The 25,005-nt window shown below is 37.4% G+C and overlaps 5 protein-coding genes across 6 annotated transcripts in view; 3 read left to right on the top strand and 2 right to left on the bottom strand.

The window, feature by feature from the left end:
- LOC126602230 (aldehyde dehydrogenase family 3 member H1-like) overlaps nucleotides 1-16,978 on the top strand; it is a 26,249-nt gene extending 9,271 nt beyond the window's left edge. Inside the window, exon 13 of the mRNA XM_050269055.1 lies at nucleotides 16,861-16,978. The gene's annotated coding sequence lies outside the window, so the exon portion shown is untranslated. The remainder of the gene's footprint in view (nucleotides 1-16,860) is intronic.
- LOC126602229 (uncharacterized) lies at nucleotides 5,055-8,706 on the top strand. Its single transcript, XM_050269053.1, has 5 exons — nucleotides 5,055-5,503; nucleotides 5,599-6,106; nucleotides 6,557-6,758; nucleotides 7,462-7,959; nucleotides 8,221-8,706. Exons 1-5 carry the CDS (start codon nucleotides 5,128-5,130, stop codon nucleotides 8,608-8,610), a joined length of 1,974 nt encoding a protein of 657 aa, XP_050125010.1. The 5' UTR covers nucleotides 5,055-5,127; the 3' UTR covers nucleotides 8,611-8,706.
- LOC126602234 (uncharacterized) lies at nucleotides 9,290-10,189 on the bottom strand. Its single transcript, XM_050269060.1, has one exon. The coding sequence runs from the start codon at nucleotides 10,187-10,189 to the stop codon at nucleotides 9,500-9,502; it is 690 nt and encodes a 229-aa protein (XP_050125017.1). The 3' UTR covers nucleotides 9,290-9,499.
- On the top strand, nucleotides 12,364-21,972 carry LOC126602231 (aldehyde dehydrogenase family 3 member H1-like). Of its 2 annotated transcripts, none has more exons than XM_050269057.1 (12): nucleotides 12,364-12,510; nucleotides 12,598-12,738; nucleotides 12,863-13,121; nucleotides 13,986-14,054; nucleotides 14,194-14,290; nucleotides 14,444-14,650; nucleotides 15,176-15,291; nucleotides 15,385-15,489; nucleotides 15,611-15,783; nucleotides 15,914-16,004; nucleotides 16,108-16,257; nucleotides 21,763-21,972. In XM_050269057.1, exons 1-12 carry the CDS (start codon nucleotides 12,473-12,475, stop codon nucleotides 21,796-21,798), a joined length of 1,482 nt encoding a protein of 493 aa, XP_050125014.1. In that variant the 5' UTR covers nucleotides 12,364-12,472; the 3' UTR covers nucleotides 21,799-21,972. The 2 variants fall into 2 exon arrangements, with proteins under 2 accessions (XP_050125014.1, XP_050125013.1); XM_050269056.1 differs by lacking the exon at nucleotides 21,763-21,972 and adding an exon at nucleotides 16,608-16,978.
- LOC126602232 (aspartic proteinase Asp1) lies at nucleotides 21,846-25,005 on the bottom strand. Its single transcript, XM_050269058.1, has 8 exons — nucleotides 24,495-25,005; nucleotides 24,240-24,357; nucleotides 23,821-24,044; nucleotides 23,242-23,466; nucleotides 22,964-23,102; nucleotides 22,492-22,692; nucleotides 22,311-22,383; nucleotides 21,846-22,160 (listed from the first exon to the last, which is right to left on the bottom strand). Exons 1-8 carry the CDS (start codon nucleotides 24,689-24,691, stop codon nucleotides 22,045-22,047), a joined length of 1,293 nt encoding a protein of 430 aa, XP_050125015.1. The 5' UTR covers nucleotides 24,692-25,005; the 3' UTR covers nucleotides 21,846-22,044.

Below are 25,005 nucleotides of genomic sequence, written 5' to 3'. Positions count from 1 at the left end.
AGTTTGAGGGGTTAAAGTCATATTTTCAGTTAAAATGAAGTGCTCTCCTTATCATTAATCAACCTTTCAAAGTCTCAAGAAATTCTTAAGAGTTTCTAGCACCTGTGTTATCGCAAATGGAAAGTTGATATTTAATTTTTTTTTCTTTTTAATTAAATAAATTTAGATGTTAAATTCTCACAAATAGAAAACACCACCTGAAATAAGTGCAGGGAACTCCTCAAAATTTCTCGAAAGTCTCATGTTTGTTCCGCAACCTTTGGTGTGAAAGTAATTCATTTTGTTACAATGCAAAGCCTCTAAACTTTGGCCTATTATTGTCCCAAAAAAAAAAAACCCTTGGTCTATTTTTTACCATAATTTATTTTCTCACTCACTCAAAATAATTCATATGAAAACTTAAAAGAATTGTTGTCAGTCATAATAAGAAAAAGTCATCCAACTCTTGTCCTTTTTTTTTTTCACTCTGGAGGAGTGGATAGTGATGTTTTGAAATGTCAATAGCACTTCATAATCACAATAAAAAAATGGCTAAATTGGATTGTTCATCCCTGTGGTCATAGGACACTTGCATGATGACCCTCGTGGTGAAAAAACTAGGAATTAAACCCCTGTGGTCTAGAATGTTAGCAAATTTAGTCCAAAAGTAAGATTTCTGTTAAATTACTGTTAAAAGTTGGGGTAAAACTGTATTTTCAGTTCCAATTGATATTGAATTGGCGCTTTTTTTTATTTAAAAAAATAAGCATTATTTTTTTTGTTAATTGTTATAAAAAAATTATTTATTTTAAATGTCAATTGGAACTGAAAATATAGTTTTACCTATACTTTTAACAGTCATTTAACAAAAATCTTACTTTTGGACTAAATTTGCTAACATTCTTGACCACAGGGGTTTAATTCCTAGTTTTTTCACCACGGAGGTCATCATGCAAGTTTCCTATGACCACAGGGATTGAATAATCCAATTTGGCCTAAAAAAATTAGAGCAATGAATCATGAAGTTTAACCTAATTAGAGTGTAAGTTCTTGAACTTGTAAAAAAGTAAAACAATAATCATTTTCATCAGCTCTATTAAATATTCCGTTCAAATCGGTTGCAGATTCCAGTGGCAGTGGAGCACCGTGAGCTTGAATCCAAAGATTCCACATGTGAGTACAATTATTTTGTCGCATATACAAACACATAATATATATATATGTATGATAGAATCAAAACATATTTTATAATACTATAAACTTAATTATAAATAGACGCCAACAGATACTAAAAGAAAAAAACATTGAATTACATACGTGTATACAAAAGTTTGAGACTTTCTAATTGTAAAATGTTGGACCCTCCCAAGAGAAATAATGAATTGTATTGTATTTATGTGCATTTTAAAATATCCTAACCTTGAAGATTCCACAAGTTAGTAAAATGTTGGACCCTCTCGTATTTACAACTCAAGATCAAAGTCAATTCATTGAGAGGTAAAAATCTTTCATATGATTTCATGCATGATATATAATGAGCATTTGTAAGTGTAATTTTTACTACTCGTGCACATATATAATGGGCATCTACCGGGTTACCTTATTTTTATATGACTAATAAAACATATAAAGAGTGCATGCATGTGAGGTGGGAAACTGCAAACACGTATCTTGATTGACAAGATCCTTCACCACATCTTCAAAAGTTTGAGAGCCAAATAAAACATATAAAGAGTGCGTGCATGTGTGGTGGGAAACTGCAAAGACGTATCTTAATTTACTACTCGTTGCAAAGACATATCTTCACATATAAAGAGTGCGTGCATGTGAGGTGGGACTTCCGTAGCGGTTGGAAAAAAAGGCGAGTAATGTTATTCATATCATATTTTTGTATCATATTTTCATGCCACTTTAGGTGGCATTTGATGTGGACAACTACATCATTTGTATTAATCAGATTTTTAAATTTAGTTCATTATTTAATAAACTAATAATTAAAAAAACTAGTTAATTAAATGATGATTGTAATATACGATGAGTCTTTCTCCTTTATTTCCTTGGGTTTTGCAAATTTTTCAAATAATGTGGCTGTTCAAATCAGATGACACCTAAGGTGGTATAAAAATATGGTACAAAAACATGGTATGAATAGCATTACTAAAAAAAGTTTGCTTACTATTTTTGACAAAAAAAGACTTGCTTACTATTGGCAATGAGATCCAAATAAAATCCAATCTGCGTTGAACTTTGACTGCGGCGGCAAGAAACGGGCGCAATATTGAATTGAATTGAAAAGGTCGCGTTAGTTTAACGCAATGGTCCCATTGGTGAAACAATTTCAAAACTTCTTTCCACTAAATATATATACACATACATGTGTGTATGACACATTAATTCTTGTTCATAAATTATTCCTTTCGTTAATCTTTCCTAATTAACATATGGAATTAATTAAATCCAACTCCAAGTCACCAGCCAAACAATGAAAATATGGGGACTAACATGATCGATCAGATGTTCCTTTAGTACCCTTCTAATTGTCATTTGTCCTGGTACTTGCATGGGAGTAAAGATAATCCAGTCAAGGTCTAAAAATAATTTATCTACTGTTGTAATCAGAAGAAACTACTCTCTGGAGAGAGAGATAGAGAGCCTTTATCTGAAACTTGGATGAAAAATAGAGCAATGAATCATGAAGTTTAATCTAATTAGGGTGTGGGTTCTTGAACTCGTAAAAAAGTAAAACAATAGTTATTTTCATCAACTCTATTAAATATTCCATTCAAATCGGTTGCAGATTCCAGTGGCAGTGGAGCACCGGGAGCTTGAATCCAAAGATTTCCACCAACCCCCTCCAATATTTTCACTATGTGGACTGCACTTTCGCCCCCAAAACCCACAGCCCCTTCCACATACGAGTACAACTATTTTGTCGCATATACAAACACACACGTTTTTGTCGTTAGAGGATTTAGTTTTTGTCTTTTTGATTAAATTTCAAGTTTTTTACATTAAATAAAATTGTTAGATAATTTTTTATTAAAATAAACTTAGTCCAGGTTCTTTTCATTAATTTTTTTTTTAAACAAGCCATATTACCTTCATTAATGGAGAATGTGTGAACTTAACATCACAATAAGCTAACAATAATGTGGTTCGAATTTGCCTTTGGCGAGAATTGAACATAAGACCTCTTACTTATAAATGAAGAGGAATACTACTAGACCGTAGTACTAAGTGGTAACCTCATTGTTTAGTTCAAACAGTTAGATTGTTTTTTATTTCTATAAAAAGCTCCAGACGTAGATTAAGTCACGTTGGCTAGAGCGCGCAATGTACTCTTCTTCTACGCCTAACTATTTTATGCAGTTGAAATAATTTAGTGTAAAATATTGTTTATAAATAAAAAATGAAAAGGTAAGCCGGTAACTCAGATTTGCTCACTACTGGCAATGAGAAGCCGCATAAAATTCAATCCAAAGATTGCGTTGCTTTAACGCAATGGTCCTTGCGCGTGCCAAAGGCTAGTGTATATATATATATACGTGATGCCACTTTGATGCCAACATATTCCGCAGGTTATTAATCCTTCGTTTATCTTTGCTAATTTACATGTGGAATTTGTTCATAAATTCCAACACATTCTTCTTCTTGTTCATAATTTATTCCAACCCAAATAATCCACACTATTTCTGGATGGGAAGAAAACATGCAGTTAACGAACTAGGTTTTATAGAGAAGTAGTGCAAAAACTAAGTTTTCTAGAACCGAACTATTTCTTGATCTGAAAAAAAAAACCACTAATGATCAATTTGGAAGGCCAATTATATCATACAATTTACCTCAAAAAAAGTAATGATACTTCCAACTAGAGCATATTTATAGATTTCTTTTATAAAATTTTGGTGTTTTGTTATGGTTTTAGATTTGAATTTGAGTATGAAAAACTGATAAGAGATGTTTTTTTCGATGTCCTTTATCTAATTTTAACAAAAACACAATGTGTCTATTCGATCGTTTATTTCCTGTGTATTAATTTACTAGAGCGTACGAAATTATGAAACGAAAAGTTTGTTTCATGAAAACAAAAGCTAAAAAAATTGATGAACATATGGCAGTGTACTTCACATTTGGTACATGTTGGCGTATAAGATTTTCAAAGAGTTTTCTTTCAAATTCGTGGGGCTTTTTTGGTGACTAGAATGGAACTATAACGGGGCTTGGATTTTTTTTTTTATAATTTTTTTAAAATAAGGTTAATATTATAATATTTTTAATGTATAAAAAATTATTTTTTTACCACGTGACAGCTATATCAGCATAAATGTAGCAGCCACGTCAGCATTTAACATACCAATGGATGAAAAATCTAACGGAGGTATTATTTTGAAATAAAATAGTACGTGAGGTATGAAAGTGAAATGTTTTAAAGATATTGTATAAGGTTGTAATAGACCTCAAACCTGAAGGCTGAAGGGTATTATGTAATTTACCAAAAAAACACAACTTTTGGTTTTGCACATGTGCTTCTTTTCTAGGTTTTGTCCTTTTTGATTAACTTTCAAACCTTTTACATTAAATAAAATTGTTAAATGATTTTTTATTAAAATAAATTTAGCCCAAGCGCTTTTCATTAAAGTTTTTTTTTTTTTTAAATCTACACTAATAAAGAGTGTGTGGACTTAGCCGTAATAATGTGGTTCGAATTCGCCTTTGGCGAGAATTGAACCTAAGATCTCTCATTTTCAAGTGAAGAGGAATACCACAAGACCGTAGTACTAAATTGTAACCTCATTTTTTAGTTCAAACAGTTAGATTGTTTTTTATTTCTATAAAAAGTTGTGCAATATACTCTTCTTCTACGCATAACTTTTTTATGCAGTAGAAATAATTTAGTGTAAAATATTGTTTATAAATAAAAAAATGAAAAGCTAAGCCGGTAACTCAAATTTCTTACTACTGGCAACGAGAAATAAGATTGCGTTGATTTAACGCAAGGGTCCTTGCGCGTGCGAAAGGCTAGTCTATATATATGTGTGGTGTGCTGCCACTTTGATGCCAACATTTGCCGCATTGATTCCAAGTTCCAACACATTCTTCTTCTTGTTCATAAATCCTTTCTTTCGTGTATCTTTTGCTAATTTACATATGGAATTTGTTCATAAATTCCAACACATTCTTCTTCTTGTTCTTCAATTATTCCAACCCATCTTAAAAGAAACCCAATACTCCCCTTCCCCAACAGCAATCACCAGCAGCACTGGTACGAAATCAGCTTCTTGTGACGACTGCAACCGCGGCGGAGAATCGTCATTCTGTGCAACACTTGGGATGAAGGAGGTGCCAAAGAGCGAGTCCGAGCAGCTAAGGCTGTCTTGGCTACGCTCTCAAGTCGTCGGTGCTGCTGCAGAATTCAGTTCTCCTTTCGGGAGACGAAGACTCATCTACGCCGATCACACTGCCTCCGGACGCTCTCTTCTCTACATCGAAAACTTCATCGTCAAAAATGTCCTTCCCTTTTACGGTACGTATATTAACTCTGTATTGTATCAAATGTTACGAGTAGTTGGTTAATCTCAAGAACAAATCTACTAAATGAACGTGTGTGTTGACATGTAGGGAATACTCACACCTGTGACAGCTTCGTCGGAAACCGGACGACGAAAATGGTGGGAGAAGCAGTCAAGTACTTGAAGAAATGCTTAGGAGTTGGAGCGGATGATGCACTCTTGCTGTGCGGCCAAGGCACTACCTCAGCAATCAAAAGGCTCCAAGAAGTGATGGGCATTGCCGTGCCATCAACCCTAAGAGATAGAATGCTGGGCAGTGATTTAATAGGCATGGAAGAGAGGTGGTTGGTTTTCGTCGGCCCTTACGAGCACCACTCGAACCTCCTCTCGTGGCGGCAAAGCTTAGCTCAAGTGATCGAGATCGGTCTGGACGAGGATGGCTTGTTGGACATGGAGGCTCTTAGACTACAACTCGAGTCATACAAGTACTCCAACCGCCCGATTTTGGGTTCCTTCTCGGCTTGTAGCAATGTGACCGGAATTTATTCGGATACACGAGCAATCGCTCGACTTCTTCATCAATATGGCGGCTTTGCATGCTTTGATTTCGCAGCAAGGTAAACCGACTACACCCCACCACTCGTTTTCTTTCATCTTGTTTTTGCATACAAGCCATATCAGGAGAGATGAATCGATCGCAGAAGAACCTCAATGCCTTTGTTAAAAATATAAAGTCAAATGCAAGTAGAACCTTTGGACATTACAACTAAAAACTGCAATTTTTTTTATTTTTATGATTTTTTATCAACTAGTTTGGTATACTGCTACTTGTTCTTATTTAATTAAATTAAACAAAAAATTGGTCAAATTAATTGAATTAATTTTGTTCTTAATTAATTAAATTGAAAAAAAAATTGGTTAAATTAAATTGTACAAAAAAAGTGGTCGAATTAATTAAATTAATTTTGTTCGTATACAAGCGATGTTGGTATACTGATACCTGTTGTTATTTAATTAAACTGAGTTTTTATCGTGTTGGTATTGATTCGGTGTGCGACAAAATACAGTGGGCCGTATGTGGAAATTGAGATGAGGAGTGGACAGATAGACGGGTACGATGGTATTTTCCTGAGCCCACACAAGTTTGTAGGTGGGCCCGGAACCCCAGGCATACTTGTGATGAGCAAGGCACTGTATCGGCTCAAGTCTTTTCCCCCATCAACTTGTGGAGGTGGGACTGTTGCTTACGTCAATGGCTTCAATCCTGAGGTATTCCTTAATCCAAGTACTAATTTTTGGTTTTGCCAAAAGTTAGGATTAATTGTCAATTAATAACGAAAATCATGTGATCTGGTTCTAGATTCATAGCATCTGACTTGGTCATCTTGGCACCACACAAACAAAGCAATGTCCTTCTGCTGCTTTATGATTGTTTAATTTTTCATTATGTCATTAATTTACAGCTATGTCATTAATTAATGTTTCTGATAATTGGACCATTGATTCATGTAACATGTTGTTGGTCCGAACTTATCACAATGTATAGCAACAGCCCTATTAGGTAACACTGTTAGAATTTTCATTCAAAATAAATGATTAAAAGGGAAAACTAAGAACATGAGTTCGAACAGAGTTATCGGAAAAGATCATCGCTCCACATTGTGACAAGTTTAAGTACTAATACTCACGGATTTTTAATTAAGTCCAATGGGGTTAAAATTCAAAGACCAATAGTCCAATTTTATCTTAACATTACATTCATACATTATCAATGACAATCATTATTAACAAAAATTAAAAAAGAAATGTTGATTTATTAAATCAATTCTATCATTTATGTGACCATTCAAATTATCGGGCATGAGGTTTGAACTCGAGACTTTCTCTAACAGAGCGGTCTAATGGCAACTAATATCACATTTGCTGTAGTTTTATCATATATGAAGGTTCATATATTATGTGACAAATGCAGGACACGGTCTACTTGGAGGGCATAGAAGAGAGGGAAAACGGCGGTACTCCTCAAATCATCCAAACAATTAAGGCAGCCTTGGCTTTCTGGGTGAAGGAATACATTGGTTATCAAGTCATTGAAGAGCAAGAGCAACTCCATGTTAAAAGGGCACTAGAGAGGCTTCTCCCTAACCAAAACATATGGATTTTAGGAAATACGACCGCCAAAAGACTAGCCATTTTGTCCTTCCTCGTTTATTCTACGACCAATTGCTCATCAACGGCTGCCACGAAAACAGATATTGGCAGAGAGGGAGCTGACCAAGGGCTCTACATGTGGGGAGAGACGGGAAACAGCAGAGGCAAGCCACTTCATGGGGGTTTCGTCGCAGCTCTGCTCAATGATCTATTCGGTATTGAGGCTCGAGGCGGCTGCGCTTGTGCTGGACCCTATGGTCACAATCTCCTCAAAATTGATCACACTGTTTCACATGCCTATAGATCTTCCATTCAGAAGGTAATTCCTAATCCAATTCATCTTCAACTTCTCCTACCACACTAAGTTTTCAACGCTCAGGTAATGTTCTCTTGCCAGACTTATGACGATAGATTGTAAATCTAAATTGCACATCCTGATGTATGGTCAAAATACCCAATTCGGCAAACATAAGATTTACTTATGGTGTCATACAGTCCGAAACGAAACCTTTTCTTAGAATGTTCAACGTTTAACAGAGAGTTTAAGATTACTAATGGTTCTAAAAAAATTTATGTACAGGACTATCTTGGAGTGAAACCAGGGTGGACTAGAATCAGCTTTCCCTACTACATGTCAAACGATGAACTGGAGTTCATTTTAGCTGCGCTGGAGTTCCTAGCTACATATGGACAACGTTTTCTTCCCCTATATAACTTCAGTTTGATAAGTGGAAGTTGGACTTGCGATCAGAAGGCACTTCAAGACCTAATTGGGAAGACCAACTTCAACTTCGATGTCGTTAGTTTGCCCACCCATGGGGACAATGCTACACAGGGAATGTCATCTAAAGACAGAAACAATAAGCTGCTCGCTACCGCTACAAGCATTGCGAATTGCTTGCCCAAGTTTCCTCCTCAGCGTAGGCTTCTGGAAGACATAGACATCAACATGTTGTACTTCAGAGTCTAACAATTTGTTAATTTTTATGATACGTTGGGTTTCTTTGTAATATAAAATGTGAACTTCATATTCGTTTGGCAATAACATGTCATCATGTTTGGATTACCCACATCCGCATAGAGCGAGAGTTCAAATATTTTGGCCCCAGTTTTGGTAACCCTTCATAGAGAGGAAGGGTCAAGCTGCCACGAACATCCCTAGAAAGAGAGATAAAGAGTTAGTGAGAGAAAGTAAGATGAGGGAAGGAGATGGCTATGAAAATCTAGCCAATCCAGTGCAGCAAAGAGAGAAAAATAAGAAAAATGAAAAAGATAGAACTTCTCTGATGGGTTATTTTTGTATTCTTTTGCCAAACATGGCCATTTTCCTAAACAACTCTCGTGGGTTTTCATTTTCATTCGGTTTAAGTTCTTCAAGTTGTAAACTAGTTACAATTGTTCGACTGATTCTTACGGCTGCAAACAGTTCACCCCAGAGACATCGCGTGAGCAAGCATACGTTTTTCTTCATCTTCCCTTTGCCATAGTTTTTTTTTTTTTTTTTTTGTTACTGTGCATCCACAGGCTCAAGAGTCATCTAAAGAGCCATGGTACTAGAAACAATAAGCACAGTCATGATATTTCAAATCTCAGGATAAACGAAATAGAAAATTATAAAATAAGCCGTTTCAACTTTAGTCTCATGCCAATTTGTTCCCAAAACTATGATTTAACCATTGTCATCCTTAAACTATGAACTAGAATCAAGTCAATCTTACTTCCAAAAAACAAAGAACACCTAAACTATGAACAAAAAACACCTAAACAATCCAATTCAAGGCAACGGTTGGCATACATTTTGCATTGGCTAGAAAACTCCATAAAGATATATGATTCACTGATAATATCTTAGCATAGAATCACTGATAATGTCTCCTGTCCCTCGAATCCGTTGCTGGGTTTTCCTTGGTCTTGAAATGGGTCCATCCCAGTCCCGCCAAAGCCCGGGAAAACCCTTCCATTGTATCAATTCTGTCACCGGTGAGCCGCAAAAGCAGCGACATTGAGCTGCAATTCCAATTGCTTTGACCGCCAACGCTATTTGCATCACTGGGTTTGCAATCGGAGCGCACAAAAACCAGCTTGAAAAGGCCTTTGGAGAGCTTGACAAATGCGCGAACATGGGAAATTGGGGCGGCGGAGAGACAGGGGAAGGGGAGGGGAACCGCGTCGTCGGGTGAAGACGTTGACGACAGCGACGATGGAAATGAGGACGGTGATGCTGTAGAGGGAGATGAGGAGGAGGACGGCAGCGGAGGCGGGAAGGAGAGAATGATGTGGGAGAGAGATGGGGTTGGATGCAAGTCCATGCCCATGTCTCTGGCTATGGTGGCAAGTCTGTAAGTGTCAGTGACGATCTCTTTGGTTGGGAGGAATAGGAGAAATGGGATTCTCGATTTGCTGCTGTCTCTGCTTCTTCCTCCGCCGCCCGTTTGTTTGTGACTGCCATTGTCGTCGTCGTCGTCGTCGTGGTGATGTAGGGGAAGAAGGAGAGGGTTGTTGATGGTTTCTCCAAACACAAGAGAGCGTACCAGCTTTGGTGTCAGCATCTTGCCTTTAACCTTCCTCACTCTTTCCGTCTTAACTCTTTCTTATCTTCCAGAAACCGGGTTACTTTTTACCACGAAGTAATTTGTAAAGTGTTTAACTTGAGATCAAGATAGCTATGTTCGAGCTGTTTTCTGGCTAAATGACGATGATTTAACTGTCGAAAAAGGTACAATTCTCTTTATCTCGTCGAGAAGTATGATTTTTGTTTTTAAATCACTCGATTTCGTTGAGTATTGAATAAGTTATGAATATTTAAAGTTTACCCAGTTTCTAACGAGTTTTCAGTTTTTTTGCGGACCAGTCATCTCTCAGGCTATTTTTCTGTCATCTCCGGCAACCATTGGGTTTCCAAATAGGTTTAATAATGTGGTTTTTCATTAAAGTGAATAGTACCGAGAGCTTTTCCTTTTGATATATTATGGATCGAATTTTGTTAAGAAACGATTAAGTTACGAAGCTTTGAAAATTGCCCAAACTTCCAGCCAAGAATTATGTGACACCTAACAGAGTTTTTAACGGAATGACCAAAATAATTGATGGTAGACAATCTCAGGAACCATTTCTATTGATTTTCAATCTCAGAAACTAAATGAATGTATTATGCAAATCTTAAGGATCATTTTGGCTTTAAAAGATAATATTATGATCTCTCAACAATAATAATATTATCTTAACTTTTCATCCAACGGTCTAAAACTCTACACATTCAATAATCTTGATTGCACGGACCACTAATGTAACATCAGATACAAACAGGCGCCAATCAAGAGTCATGTTCGGGAGTGACTCTTAACAGTACCACTGACCATGGCTATGTAGGAGCCATGATTAACTATTATCTCTTAAAGGTTTTGTTGAATATTACCTTATCAGGCATTTCTGGGTTGGTCTCATATGCGAGCCCTTCTAGGCTTGCACAGTCTTCCTTGGCCCGATGAGCTCACCAACTATGCTAAGTGGGAGTGGTCCGTCGTATCGATTTACGTGAGTCCATCTCATGAGGTGTGGTGCCTACTATGGTGGGAATAGATCCTCTTCTGAGTTTAGGAGGCTGAGCCTTCTAAGCAAATCATACGGGCCATTAGATTTTAATTTCAACGGCTATAAACATGAAGCTTTTCCAAAAGTTATAATAATTGTAACCATTAGATCAAAAGTCAACAGCTCGTGTGATTTGCTCAGGAGACTCAGCCTCAAGCTCAGCGGTTCCCCACAATGGCAGTTGTCACCTCTATTAGGCGTGATTTACACGGAGACATCCCATCTCGCATTTAATACTCAATCCACGTGAGTGTTAAGTATTGGCGAAGCCCTACAGTAATCTTGCATTCAACTAGGTTCGCTTTGGTACACATGATGTCTCCTTTTGATCATGGGAAATTTGGTTACCACATTTTTACTCATGAAAATTCAGAAATGATAACTATTTAATTTAAGAATTAGAGGTCTCAAATTATGAGTTTTATTCTACAAAAAAATTTTAAATTTGTATGTTCATGATCAAAGCAAAAGAATTGATACATGTTAATTTACAAATTCTGACTTTTTTTCAATTTCGAGGTCATTTTTCTTATTCAAACAGAAAGTTAGTGGAAGACACATTTTGGAGCCAGATTGCGCCTGTGAGTTTACATATCGCACCCCACCAATAATGTTTGCTAAACCTTATCCCCTTGTCTTTTAAGATGAGAGGCAGAGAAAGTTTTTCTAGTTTTAGGGCTGGTTTGGTATTGTTGTGCTTTGAAAAAAAAGCTGCTGTGAGAATAAGCGGCTGTGAAAAAAATCAGCAGAGTGTTTGGTAAACTTTTTTGTAAAAGTGCTTTTGAAAAAAAAAAGCAGTCTGATAGTGGGTCTTTTCATTAAAGGAGCACTGTAGCTCCGTGTGCTTTGAAAAAAAGCCAGTTTTCCAAAGCTACAAATAACAGCTTCAGCTTTTTTCTTTGATTTTAGCTTATTCTCACAGGAGCTTCCAAAATAAGCCCTTTTTTTCAGTTTACCAAACACCTAAAACCCTCACAACTTTTTTTCATGGGTGCTTTTTTTTTAAGCACCTCACTCCCAAACCACCTCTTAATCTCGTACCCTTGGCTTCTGTTTAGAGACCCACCTTGCTGGTCCCTTGTAAGTTGTACTAGGTACCTACCTCCGGAGCGGTCCTCCTCCTATTTCTATTTCTATATGCCAATGCAAATGCAACTTGATGATGCTTTCAACACTTCCATCTGCAGACTGCAGTAGTTAGCAGAAGTGCCTTCAATCTCTCTCTCTCTCTCTGATCAACCATGAAAGGCCTCTGCATTGATCTTTTTAAGAATTACAGGTACTACCTGCCCTTCTTATACTCTTTTTATGTCAACATATATGCTCCGTTTATTTAACTAATTATAGTGGGATGGTATCAAACCAGTTTGGGTTTGGCGGGTACTGCTGGGATAGGGACTGGGACTCGGAGCAGCAGAGCTTTCACTCACCCGTTTCAGAGAAGAAGAAGCAACTATCAAAACCAGAAGCATTTCTCTTCCTCCAAACTTACATGCTCTTCCTACTCGTAAGTCGACTTCTCTTTTTCCCTTTTTTCTTCCATAAAAATCCAGGGAACATGCATTCATTAGTTTCGTCGAAATTGTATGTATGTATGTGTAGTATCTGATTCTTGTTTGTTCTGTTTTTAGCACTAAACCTTGTTCTGCAACTCTGTCGGCTGTAACCGCGGAGGTTGAAGAAGCAAAGCAAACATTCAATCCGGAAAAAGCTGGTCTTCTAGTTAAGGAGCTGCGAAAGAGTTTCAATTCGGGAAGGACGAAAAGCTATGAGTGGAGAAGGTTGCAGTTGGAGAATATTGCAAAGATGCTTGAAGAAAAAGAGAAGGAGATCACTGAAGCTCTTTACAAGGACCTTTCAAAGCCTGAAATCGAAGCATTTATATCCGAGGTCTCCCTCTTTACCTTCGGTTTATGCTGATTACATAACTTCTGCTTCCTTTTTTGGTCTTACATAATAGTCTTAATTAGCATGTTATCGGTGCGTGTTCATATTATACAACGGTGCATAAAGATAACTACAATTGTCAACCTGTAAAACAAAAACTGAAATAGTATTTGCAGTGTGATACCCCAATTCACTTGTAGCCAACTACACGAGCGAGCGCAATGTGTGCTATAAGCATGTACATGGAGCTTCACTGGTGACAAGTGACAACCTTGTCATGAAATATGGTCACTATTAACTCAATAGGTAGCATTCATGGGCTTACTTGTTCTACGCAGGTTTTTCTTTCTTCTTCTATTTGACATGTTTTTCTTCACTACCTTTTGGTATCCATTTCCTTCTCCTAGTTGCACCATCTGACGCTTGAGTCACATAGGTATCACAAAAAATTCTCTCCGTCCACTTGAGCCGCCTGTACCCCCAGTTCAGCTTGCCATTTTCTTGATATTGAGCTGCAAATTGAGCAAATTGAACAGTATGCTGGACTAAGACTAACCATCATATACATATGGTTCCTGGCGTAAATTACCTCTACCTGAGAGCAGAAGTACCAACCAGAGCAACCATATGTTTTGTAAGGAGTGTTATCGATCAGAAAGCAGTCCTTCGGGGAAAATTGCAATGGTTAAAACTGTGACACTGTTTGGTCAGAATTCGATCTGTTTGCAAAGTCCCTTGATATCTTTGTTTAATATTCTGTTGTATCCTCAAGTTTTAATGGTTTTGCTTTGTTAATATGGAACATATTCTTGTGTATGTTCTCTGGCATTGTAAAAATAAATAAATATTAACGTTTGATTACTGCAGATTGTTCAGGTAAGATCGTCATGTAACGAGGCATTGAAAGAATTGAAGCATTGGATGGTTCCACAGAAGGTGATTAGAGTAAATACCCTTTTGGTCAGATACAAGGATGAAAATTCCCGTCGTCCATTATTGTTCCTGACCACCGTATCCTCGAATATGTATAATGCTAATAGTATATATAACGTGGAACTTTCGATGTTTGTTTCAGGTCAGAACTTCAATCACAACATATCCATCATCAGCAGAAATTGTGTCAGAACCTCTAGGAGTTGTGTTGGTCATCTCAACATGGAACTTCCCCTTCTGTACGTTTAATATATTGCTGCGCAGTTCACACTTAACTAGTTAGGCGATACATAAGTTACATACTTGATACTTCTCACCTTGTCGAAGCTTTCCTACTAAATCATGCCATGACTGATATATTTGTTGGTAACACGTACTGTTTCACATTCCAGTGTTATCTCTTGATCCAGTCATTGGAGCTATTTCAGCGGGCAATGCGGTTGTGCTAAAACCTTCAGAAATTGCTCCAGCTACATCTTCACTCCTTGCAAATTTAGTAGAGGAGTATTTAGATAACTCAGCTATAAAAGTTGTTGAGGGCGCTGTTCCAGAAACAACTGCATTGTTAGAGCAGAAGTGGGATAAGATACTCTATACAGGTTAATTTATATTGTTCTCTCTAATTATGAACTTCCTCAGATTTCTATGAGAGCCTCTTTTGAATGCGTTTGTAGTACGTGTACAACACTATTCAAAGTAAAGACATTCCCCTGCATATAATCAACGTTTCTGCACTATGCATAATCTTCTTTTTTTTCAAAAATGATTTTCTGTGTAATTAGCCTTTGCATTGCTAACTGATGTATTCTCTATATTGAGGTAGAGGAGTTCATAATTCATACATGAATTTGTCCATAATTCATACTTAATTGTGTATCAGTGAAATCTACGATGCATCAGTTCTTTTTCTAATACGAATTTAAGTATTTAGTCTTAACGGTTTAATTCTAAGTTTCTTCAAGGAAATGTGTGGTTCAGATACACAAACATAAGTTTATCAAGAGAACGGTACTCCATTTGTATACATATTACGCATTTTTCTTACATAGTTGTTCTGCTTCGTGCGTTCTTTGACTCCTAGGGAGCTAGCAACATAATTGACCAAGTATTTGCACATCGTACAGGTAGTGCAAGAGTAGGGCGCATTGTGATGGCTGCTGCTGCAAAACACCTTACACCTGTAATTCTGGAACTCGGTGGAAAGTCCCCAGCTGTTGTCGACTCAGATGTTAACTTAGAAGTAATAGCTAGGTTCTCTTAAAGCGATTGGACAATGTTTCTAATAAATATTCTGGTGTAGCTGGTTTAACTGTTTCTGTTTATAAATTTAAAGGTGGCTGTTAGGAGGATAATGGCAGGCAAATGGGCATTGAACAATGGACAAGCTTGCATCGGTGTTGATTACATTATCACTACGAAAGACTTTGCTCCGAAGTTGGTACGATGGGATGCTCTTGTTGAAAAACTTAGGAACAAATATGTTTGGCCTAGCATATGTACTTGAATATATATGTTTTTTTAATTCAGGATATTTTTCCGAAAGTATGTCTACTTGGCAGATAGAAGCTCTAAAGTATGGACTCGAGCAGTTCTTTGGGAAAGATCCGATGAACTCAAAGGATATATCACGGATAGTGAGCTCTACCCAGTTTACACGGTTGGCGAAGCTGCTGGATGAGGATAAGGTCTCTAATAAGATTGTCCTGGGTGGCCAAATGGATGAGAAGCAATTGTAAGTACAACAATGATTTTTTGTGATTGTATATCTTTTAAGGAAAGCAACAACACTGTCTGAATAAAATGCATATGCGTACAATGTTTCTAACACGGTTTACTCATATACATCATCCGATCCAATGCAGAAAAATAGCTCCAACTGTCTTGTTGGATGTTCCAGAAGACGCTCAAATTATGCAGGAGGAGATATTTGGGCCATTAATGCCCATCGTCACTGTGAGTAATCAAATTACTTTCAATATCATTAAAAGCCTGGAATCTGGGGTAGTTCTCAAGTCGTTGTAATCATTCTCGCATCTTATGATTATGTTCCGTATAGGTTGAGAAGATTGAAGACAGTTTCAGTGTGATAAATTCAAAGCCAAAGCCTCTTGCAGTATATGCCTTTACAAACAATGAGCAGCTGAAGAAGGGCTTCGTGGATAACGTATCATCTGGAGGAATGCTCATCAATGACACCGTCCTTCATGTGAGATTCTTTGTTCTCTTCAATTTCTATGCATATATATACATCTTCACATTCCTGCATCTTAACAAACCAAAATGACGACCTTATCATCAACATCCCGAAATGAAAATCAATGGTAGAATTTATCTCGACATGTATGTAACAAATTGAGGTCGCACTTGGTGCGATGGCAAGTGCCTTCGCCCATGAGCAGTAGGTCTTGGGTTCGAGATTTGGGAGCAGCCTCTCCATAAATGGGGGTAAGGCTAGCCGACATTCACCCCTCCCAGACCCTGCGTAAAGCGGGAGCCTTGTGCACTGGGTACGACGATGTATGTAACAAATTATTACTGCATTATATACGCGCGCAGGTTAGCATAAGCGGTTTACCATTTGGAGGCGTTGGGGAGAGTGGAATGGGTTCATACCACGGAAAATTCTCCTTTGATGGTTTTAGCCACAAGAAAGCAGTTCTTTATCGAGGTTTCGCTGGAGATTCCGATTTGAGGTATCCACCCTACACACCGGAAAAGCAAAGATTATTCAGGGCCGTGATTAATCGTGACATATTTACCATAATCTTGGCTCTGATTGGATGGTCTAAATGATGATCAAATTAGGCAGGTGTAGAGAGGATGAACTGTCCTCAGTAGAGAGCGCTAGTCCTTTTTTCTTTACTGTACTTTTCATGCAATGCATTGCAAAATATGCATCCTTAATTGCTCTTCAGTTTTCTCTTTCACATTTCAGTTTTCACTAATCAAAATCGAAATCCAAAGGGCCGAGACCAATTTGTAACCTGAAATATTTGTAAACTCAAATTTTACCAATTGCGCCGGCGGAAACAGCAGCTTGCTGCTGGTGTAAATCATAGAAAGCAAATCACGACTAAACTGAAATTAAAAGTGAACATGACACCAGAATTTTTGTGTAAAAAATCCTCCGATGTGAAGCTTTGGAGGATGACCGACTCGAGAGCACGCTCACACTCTTGCATGAACTCTGACTATTTATTTTTTGTTTCTTTGGCCAAGAATTTTGCTTCTTAGACAGCTGCACATTAATATTCAGAACTTTTGACACAACGGTTTTATATCGAGACCCTCTTGAGTGTCCACACAATCTCCAGTGTTATAATCTTGATGTCCTAATCTTTATTCAACAACAATCCACGACATTTAAACTCATGAAAATCCGTATTTTAAAAGGCTTATTATATTAACATCTCACATATTGTTGAATAAACCCTACATACTTAATATACCTCACACTTGCTTTTTCAATTGAAAATTATCTTAATATACGCACATATATACTCTCATAATTCCTCCACACTCCACATTCTCAACATGAACATCACATTTTCTACATACAACCCATATTTTCTATACACCCACATTCTTCAAATCTTATAGTACTCATTTGTTTCTTGAATCTCTCATTGTTCATAGTTTTCATTAAGAAAACTTTGGAAGTTCTTAGCAGTAAGCCCTCTTGTTTATCAACCACAATCACCTGATGCTCCTCACTTGTGAGGGCCATTTGCGCAGAGAACCAGGAACTATGTCTTCAATTGCTCCTTCCAGAATCTCTACACTCCACTTGGTTGTTCTAGCGATTGTTTCTGCGAGTAGTCGTAGCACTCCAATAAACATCCAGCAGACCAAACTGAAACATTCCTTCGGGGATACCGACGTGAATAAAAATCCATAATTTAGACCACCCTTGCCACCTATGCACCTCTGTGAAGAAAATCTCTCCAAGAAAACCCCAGAAATACTGATTATAGCAAACTGATGAATATTATTTGCTAAGAATCATACACCTCAAGATCAAAATTATTAAAATTGTATATTAGTAGCACTAGTGACTATTAGGCTGGAATTAATAATAGGCTTAAATAGATATTGGGGTAGTATGGTTTCCGGGGAATCACAAGCAGGTATTTGGGAAGAAAGATAGGCCTCCTATAAAAAAAAATTTTGATCTTGATTCACAGTTTGAAGCCCAGCAACCAGAGGGGACGTTGGGGGTGTGCAAAAAGGGACCAAGATTGTCTTCCCTCCCACTTTCTATCCCCTTCCATCCCCTCCTACTTTTCTAGCCATTGATTTAATGTTTAGTTATTTTCATACTCCAGATTTTGCCATCTCACCAACAACTCCAAAGCATCTTTAAAGCCCAATTTTGCGTACTTTTTCTGCTGCCTTTCCCGCCCCCTCCTATCCATTTCTTGACTTCTTTTTGTTGGCCGAGAGTCTGATATTTTTCGCTAAGATGGTAGCATATGTGCACACTCTGGTTTTTGAAGAGCATGATTGTGTTGTTCCTCAAATTCATGCACAAAATCCTTCCGTTAGATCTATTCAACTTAATAACCATTTTAGCATGACAACCAGTCCGTATCTCTGCCCTTGGCTTCTTTATCTTGTAATCCCGCTTATCTTGGAGCCGAAAACCCTCCTTACTACAAGCAAAAATTCTTGAAGTGACTTCATTAGTTTTCTTATTCTTGTAGTGACGCTCTTTTCTAATACTAAATCCCACTTTTCATCCGTAGGCATTATATATATTATAGGTTGCTTCTTGTGAATCAAACTCCATACCACACCTCGGTGTACAATCGAATTCGTTCGAGTCATCATTGTTGATATTATTTGCTTCTTTAGAATCAATCATTTTCAATCGTATCTGCAATATAGAAAAAGCTATGGTAGAGAAAAAAAAAATCAACATTTCAAAATTTGTTTCTTTACAGAGGTTGCGTGCATTAATCAACTAGTATACTTCAAAATTGTTCTCAATTACTTTAGAAGAACAAATAATGGGACACGTTAAATCAGAAAAAGAGGACCCCAACATGTTATCAAAAAGAAAATACAAAGCCAATAGCAAAAGGGAGCAAAAACAAGCAAAGAAAATTACACAAACAGACATGGGAAGACCCAATGAAGATGCAGCAGTGTGAAATGGCATAAGGATAGAGTTGCAAAAGGTAAGAAGGTCAAACTTATATCGAATCCGAGGGAGATGAAGTCTTCTTAAATGGAAGAGGCGGGAGAAAGGGGACTTTAGAGGCGGGAATGGCAGCAAAAAGAAGTTAGGAAATGGATAGGAGGGGGTGGGAAAGGCATCATAAAAAGTATGCAAAATTGGGCTTTAAAGATGCTTTGGAGTTGTTGGTGAGGTGGCAAAATCTGGAGTATTAAAATAATCAAACATTAAATTAATGGCTAGAAAAGTAGGAGAGATGGAAGGGGATGGAAAGTGGGAGGAGAGACAATCTTGGTCTGTGCAAAAAGTGCAATGGCACATGACCCTAAATTTTTTTTGGGGACCAGAATTTTTGATCCTTCCATATATTACATATGAGTATAAATAAGAAAGTTTTAAACTGAAAAGAAAAATCATGATCATTACAAATGATTAAGTGGAGCTTGTATTCAAGATATTAATTTTCTACTTTTTTCTAGCAATAAAAAACTTGTGTATTACTTTCTTCTACTTTTCTATAAACAATAAAAAACTAACTTGTGTATTACTTTCTTCCACAAATACAAACGTATTTCCATATCTCTCTTTCAGCTGTGCTCCATTTTTTCATAGATGAACTCTAAATCATGATTTTATGTTGGAGATTATTCAATTAGTAAGAGAGATGCTGATTTCAGTTAAGTTTGAATATTGATTGTTGAGCTTTGTATGGATATATTGTCCAATGATTTTTTTTTTAAATAAAGATGGTCATTTTATTAAATTCGCACAGGGCCACTAAAATGTAAGAGACGACGAAAGATAATTATGATTCTTTTATAAAGTTTGATAACCCAGACAAAGAGAAAGGGGTTGGGTAAGGAGGAATGGGCAGATACGAAAGTGCAGTAAAGGTTTTTACAGTTAGTTTCATCCATTAGAGTTTTGTTTAATAATGGAGGGTGAGAGAAGTTTTGATAGTTAAAGAAGATAAATAATATGTTAAAAGTGATTTTGGATGTATTTAGAAATTTCTTATTTTTTTAAACCTATTAAGATTGAAATTGTCGTTACATAGTAGGGTACATAAGTTATTTAATATTAAATTTCAATGTGGGATGTATTTAGCATTATGTGAAGTGCTAATAAAAAAAACCTTTTAAAATATATATGTTCTTTGTTAGAAAATATTCTTTTAAATATGGATATTTTTACTGAATTTATTTCATATACTTATATGTATGAGGAATTATTCTTCTATCTTTACTTTCTTGTTAGTGTCTTTTTATATTTCCACATGATAGGTAAATTCCTATTTCCATTCTCATTTTTTGCTATTTTTCATCTGTGCTTTGAGTGTCAGGTCGGCCCGACCCGAACATAAAACGAGCACGATCAATTAAAAGTACTATCTCAAATTTGGTATTCTTTTAAAATCGAAAACATATACAAGTGTACTATATGTTATAGATGCACAATGAGTTGGCCCTACACAAACAATAAACAAATACGACCTAAACCATGTTTCTACAAATATGTATTTATAGATGCACAACAAGTTGGCCCAGTATCACATCCCGCCCTGGGCCCCCACCACATCCCGAGCTCGACTCCGCCGTAGCACAATATTGTCCGCTTTTGGCCCCAACCACGCCCACACAGTTTTGTTTTTGGGAACTCACATGAGAACTTCCCAGTGGGTCACCCATTATGGGATTGCTCTCGCGCGAACTCGCTTAACTTCGGAGTTCCGATGGAATCTAAAGCCGGTGAGCTCCCAAAAAGCCTCATGCTAGGTAGAGATGAGAATATACATACAAGGCTTAGATGATCCACTCTCTTGGGCGATGTGGGATGTTACACCCAGCCCGAACATAAAACAAGCACGATCAATTAAAAGTACAATCTCTTATTGGTATTATTATTATTTTTTTTCAAATGGAAAACGTAGACAGTGATACTATCTATCATAGATGCGCAATGAGTTGGTCCGACCCAAACATAAAACGAACACGACCTAAACCCTGTTTCTTTAAATATATAAAACAAGCGCGATCAATTAAAAGTACTCTCTCTAATTTGGTACTTTTTTTTTCAAATGAAAAACGTAGACAATGATACTATCTGTTATAGATGCGCAATGAGTTGGCTCGACCCGAACATTTGGATTTCTTTCAAATGAAAACGCAACCCCTGAACACAAACACCCCCAAACCCATGGATTTTAATTTCTCTCCCTCCTCCCTCCTTTCCTCCTCTCCTCCTTCCTTAATAGTGAAGACTTTCCTCCTCTCGCCTTCCGTTTACAAAATACAGTCACAAACTCTTGCAAATAAGGTATTCTTACACACTATCTTCTTTGGTTAGCAGTTTAGGCCTGGTTTCCGGCGAAGATGTTCAAAATCTATTAAGTTTAGTCTAAATAATCGTATAGAAGGGGATGTAAAAATCAGTTGAGTGTCATCCTGAACATAGCTTTCTTTCTTTTTCAGTAGCGCTTGATACAGTCCGAATCATTAATTGATTTTCCGTTGTGATTAACAATGTCTGCAGGCAATGGTTTCAAGATTACCAGATAAGGGGGAGTAAATACAAAAGCAAATTGGTGTACTTGGAACAGGGGAAGTGGAAGGAAATGAGAGAGAAGTTATCGACTTAGTTGACATAAATGAGGAAATGGGAGAAATATACAGAATGTGTATATACATATAAATTATTCACCCTAAACCCTATATATGTGTTACATTTCTTTGTGCAAGAGAATGCTCTGGTGCCTGAGAAACGGGCAACATCCTCGTATGCTCAACATTTGTTGACCTGGTGCCTGAGAAAGCATCACCAAAAGCTGAAGCTACTTCTAGGCTTGGGTAGATGATCACACTTTCCAGGAGCCCATCCAATCATCTGCTTCTCATTGTCATAAATCACCATCTTATCTTGCATTGAAATGTCTGTGAAAATAAATAAATAACCCAAAACAGAAAGAAAACGATCAATATTGTGTTGGGAGTGTGAATCCCACGTAAAAATTGAAGGGGCGTTGTGTTTGCCGTTAAAATTAGAGGTCATGCTTCATAACACATACAAATGGAAACTCTTACCTCCAATGATGTTATAATTTTGCAGTCCAACTTCGGTACCATTTAGAATTCCCAAGCAAACATTTCCCATGGACTGCCGGAACATATATATCATTAGCTTCCAAACACAAATTTCTTGTCCTTGTAATGGAAATCAAAATGAAGAAAGATAGGGAGATCATGGAAGGCGAATTTCACTCACCGATAGTATTAGGTATGCTTCAGGGGGCAATTCATACTGAGCTGTGTCTTTTCTACCACTGTTGAACCTTAGTGCTAAGGGCTTGAAGTATTTCTTAACATCTCGTATGCTTTTAAATGGCTTGCGACCTTTCCAACAGAGCGGGAGAGTTCTGTCATCTGGAGCTTCTTTTAAAGGCTTTCCAGTTAGTTCTCTTTTCAACTGCAATAAGACAAGCGCAAAAATGAATCAACTACTCTTCTAAAGTAACCGAAAAAAAAGCAGAAGACACTACCATTCGGAAAAATTCTAACTGGAAAAGGATAAAAAACTTCATGAGAGAGACAGACCAATGTTAAGTTCATTATTTTTGAAGGAATTCAGTAATTTAAGGAAATGGAAAGGGATTAACATGTCAAATTATGGTCGGAAAAATCTTTGCCAATCCTGGTAATCCAAATGCCAGCTACTTTTTGATAAAGCTCTAACTTACCCATGAAGTCAAAAATTGATAAACCTGAGAACTGAGATAAGTGTAGGAACTCCCACTGTCAAAAACCATGCGTAGGTTTCCAATCCCGGTAGATTTCCCATCAACCATGAGTTCCGCAGGGCCAGGCGAGTAGTGTTTTCTGAGATAAACCACAAGGAGAATAAACGAGGAAGGAAAATACAGTTATGATTGAACTACTAAGGATATATCAAACGAAACAAAAAGATGAAACAAAAAAGACTGAGATGAAAAAACAGAGTTCAAGAAGGGTTCATTACGAGTAATCAAGTGACATTGGTGTCCAAACTATGCGTGAATAATCATAAATGTCATCCCCGAAAACAAAATACCCCCCACCTCGGCCACTTAAACAGTGACCAATGACATTTCGCACCAAACCCTGACTGCTAAGTTGTGATATGATGCTGGTTTTTCCCTTGCCAAGGCCGAGGACTCCATCAATGGGATGATAAGATGATCCAGGAAGTTGATCATATCCACACCTGTAGACAAGGAACACTACACGATTCAATGGCCAAGATCGAGCACATAAGTGACTATAGATTAGTGGCGACTCAGTCTAATCTAATGCTTGTTTCTACTTTACACCAAATTCTGAAACTTTAGGTTATGTTTTCATCAAGTGCCCAGTGGGACACAAGGCATGCATTTCATGTACACTTGATTTCAAATCATCATAGCACTGTTTAATCTGCTTAAACAAATTAATTAAACTTCTCACCGTTAACTGTTTTCTTTATTAACCTTTTAAAAGCCTTCTACTGGCAGTTGCAAGGTTCTGTTAGTTTAAGTTTGTAGTTTCCTTAAACCAAAAAGAACAATGAAAAGTTACCAACCCGAGGGCCAGTTTAGGTCGTAGCTGGAGTCCACTTGTAAAGTTGAGGGAAAAGGAATCCCTCAAAAGCACACCAATGGATGAACCACCATCAGCATACTCAACCTCGTAGTCACATTGCTCCGGAACATCGCATTTGTGAGAACCGGGCGAGTGCAGGGCTTCACAGAGGGGGTCCTTACAGGCCACTAGGTCATTGTTTGGACGGTAATATGGATGAGGAGCCTGCAAACAGAGAGGAAGATGAATATTTCTTAGGACCCTTCTCCGATGACGATCAGTTTATAGTGATAACACGGTTTAACATTCATAGACAGAACAAGTAACAAACTTTGCATGCTAAACAGGAAAAGTTTGTAAATTTTATTTTGAAACACTAATTAACATTTGATAATTAACTTAATTATGAGATAATTATACCTGAGTGCATCTGACACAAGGAGCATCACATTGGAGCCATGTGAGATCACTACCAGTGTCTGGATCCAGAAAGTAGGGCTTTGGAGGCTGTCCAATGTTTAGGGTCACATTATAGGACCTGCAAAACCAAAACAAACCCATTTTTGGGACCTCGGCTGCGGGGCAAATGCTCTTAACCAAATGAGCTACGAGCATCGAAAACTATTGTTTTTGCAGGTAAATGAATGATATAACTAAAAGAGTTTAAGAGCGTACCCAGTTGGATAGACGTTGCCGTGAACTGGTAATACTATGGAGGAGGGTGCTGCGCGATTGAACCCCAAAGACGACGTCGCATCAGTTTTCCTAGAGCCCCGATAGTAATGGTCGCCGAAAGAAGCTGATGACGAAGTTACAGACCAACCCATCACCACCATCATCAACAGCAACCACGACCCAGACTTGCCCTCCATTTCCCAAATCCGCTTTTTACCCAATGATTGAATGGACAAATATCTAAACGAAATTAAAAAATTATAGTTTGTCGCCTAGTGCCCCAGGTGTTTGATAAAATGTGTGAAAGAAAACACGGTATTTATTCAAAGGATAACGTGACATTAAGGTGGATTCATGGCTTTGCTTGTTTGCTTTGATTTCTTCTTCTTCTCTTCCTCTTCGGGTTGGTTTATGCTTTTCTTCACTTGCTGCGCAGTTTTGCATTCCTTCGGGTTTGATTTAGGAACAAAATTAATCACAAGATACAGCCATATTCATACGCCAAAAACAC

This window comes from Malus sylvestris, chromosome 15, assembly GCF_916048215.2.
Source record: "Malus sylvestris chromosome 15, drMalSylv7.2, whole genome shotgun sequence".
Lineage (NCBI taxonomy): Eukaryota > Viridiplantae > Streptophyta > Magnoliopsida > Rosales > Rosaceae > Malus > Malus sylvestris.
The sequence above is the reverse complement of the archived record's forward strand: the minus strand, read 5'-3'. Positions and strand labels throughout refer to the sequence as shown.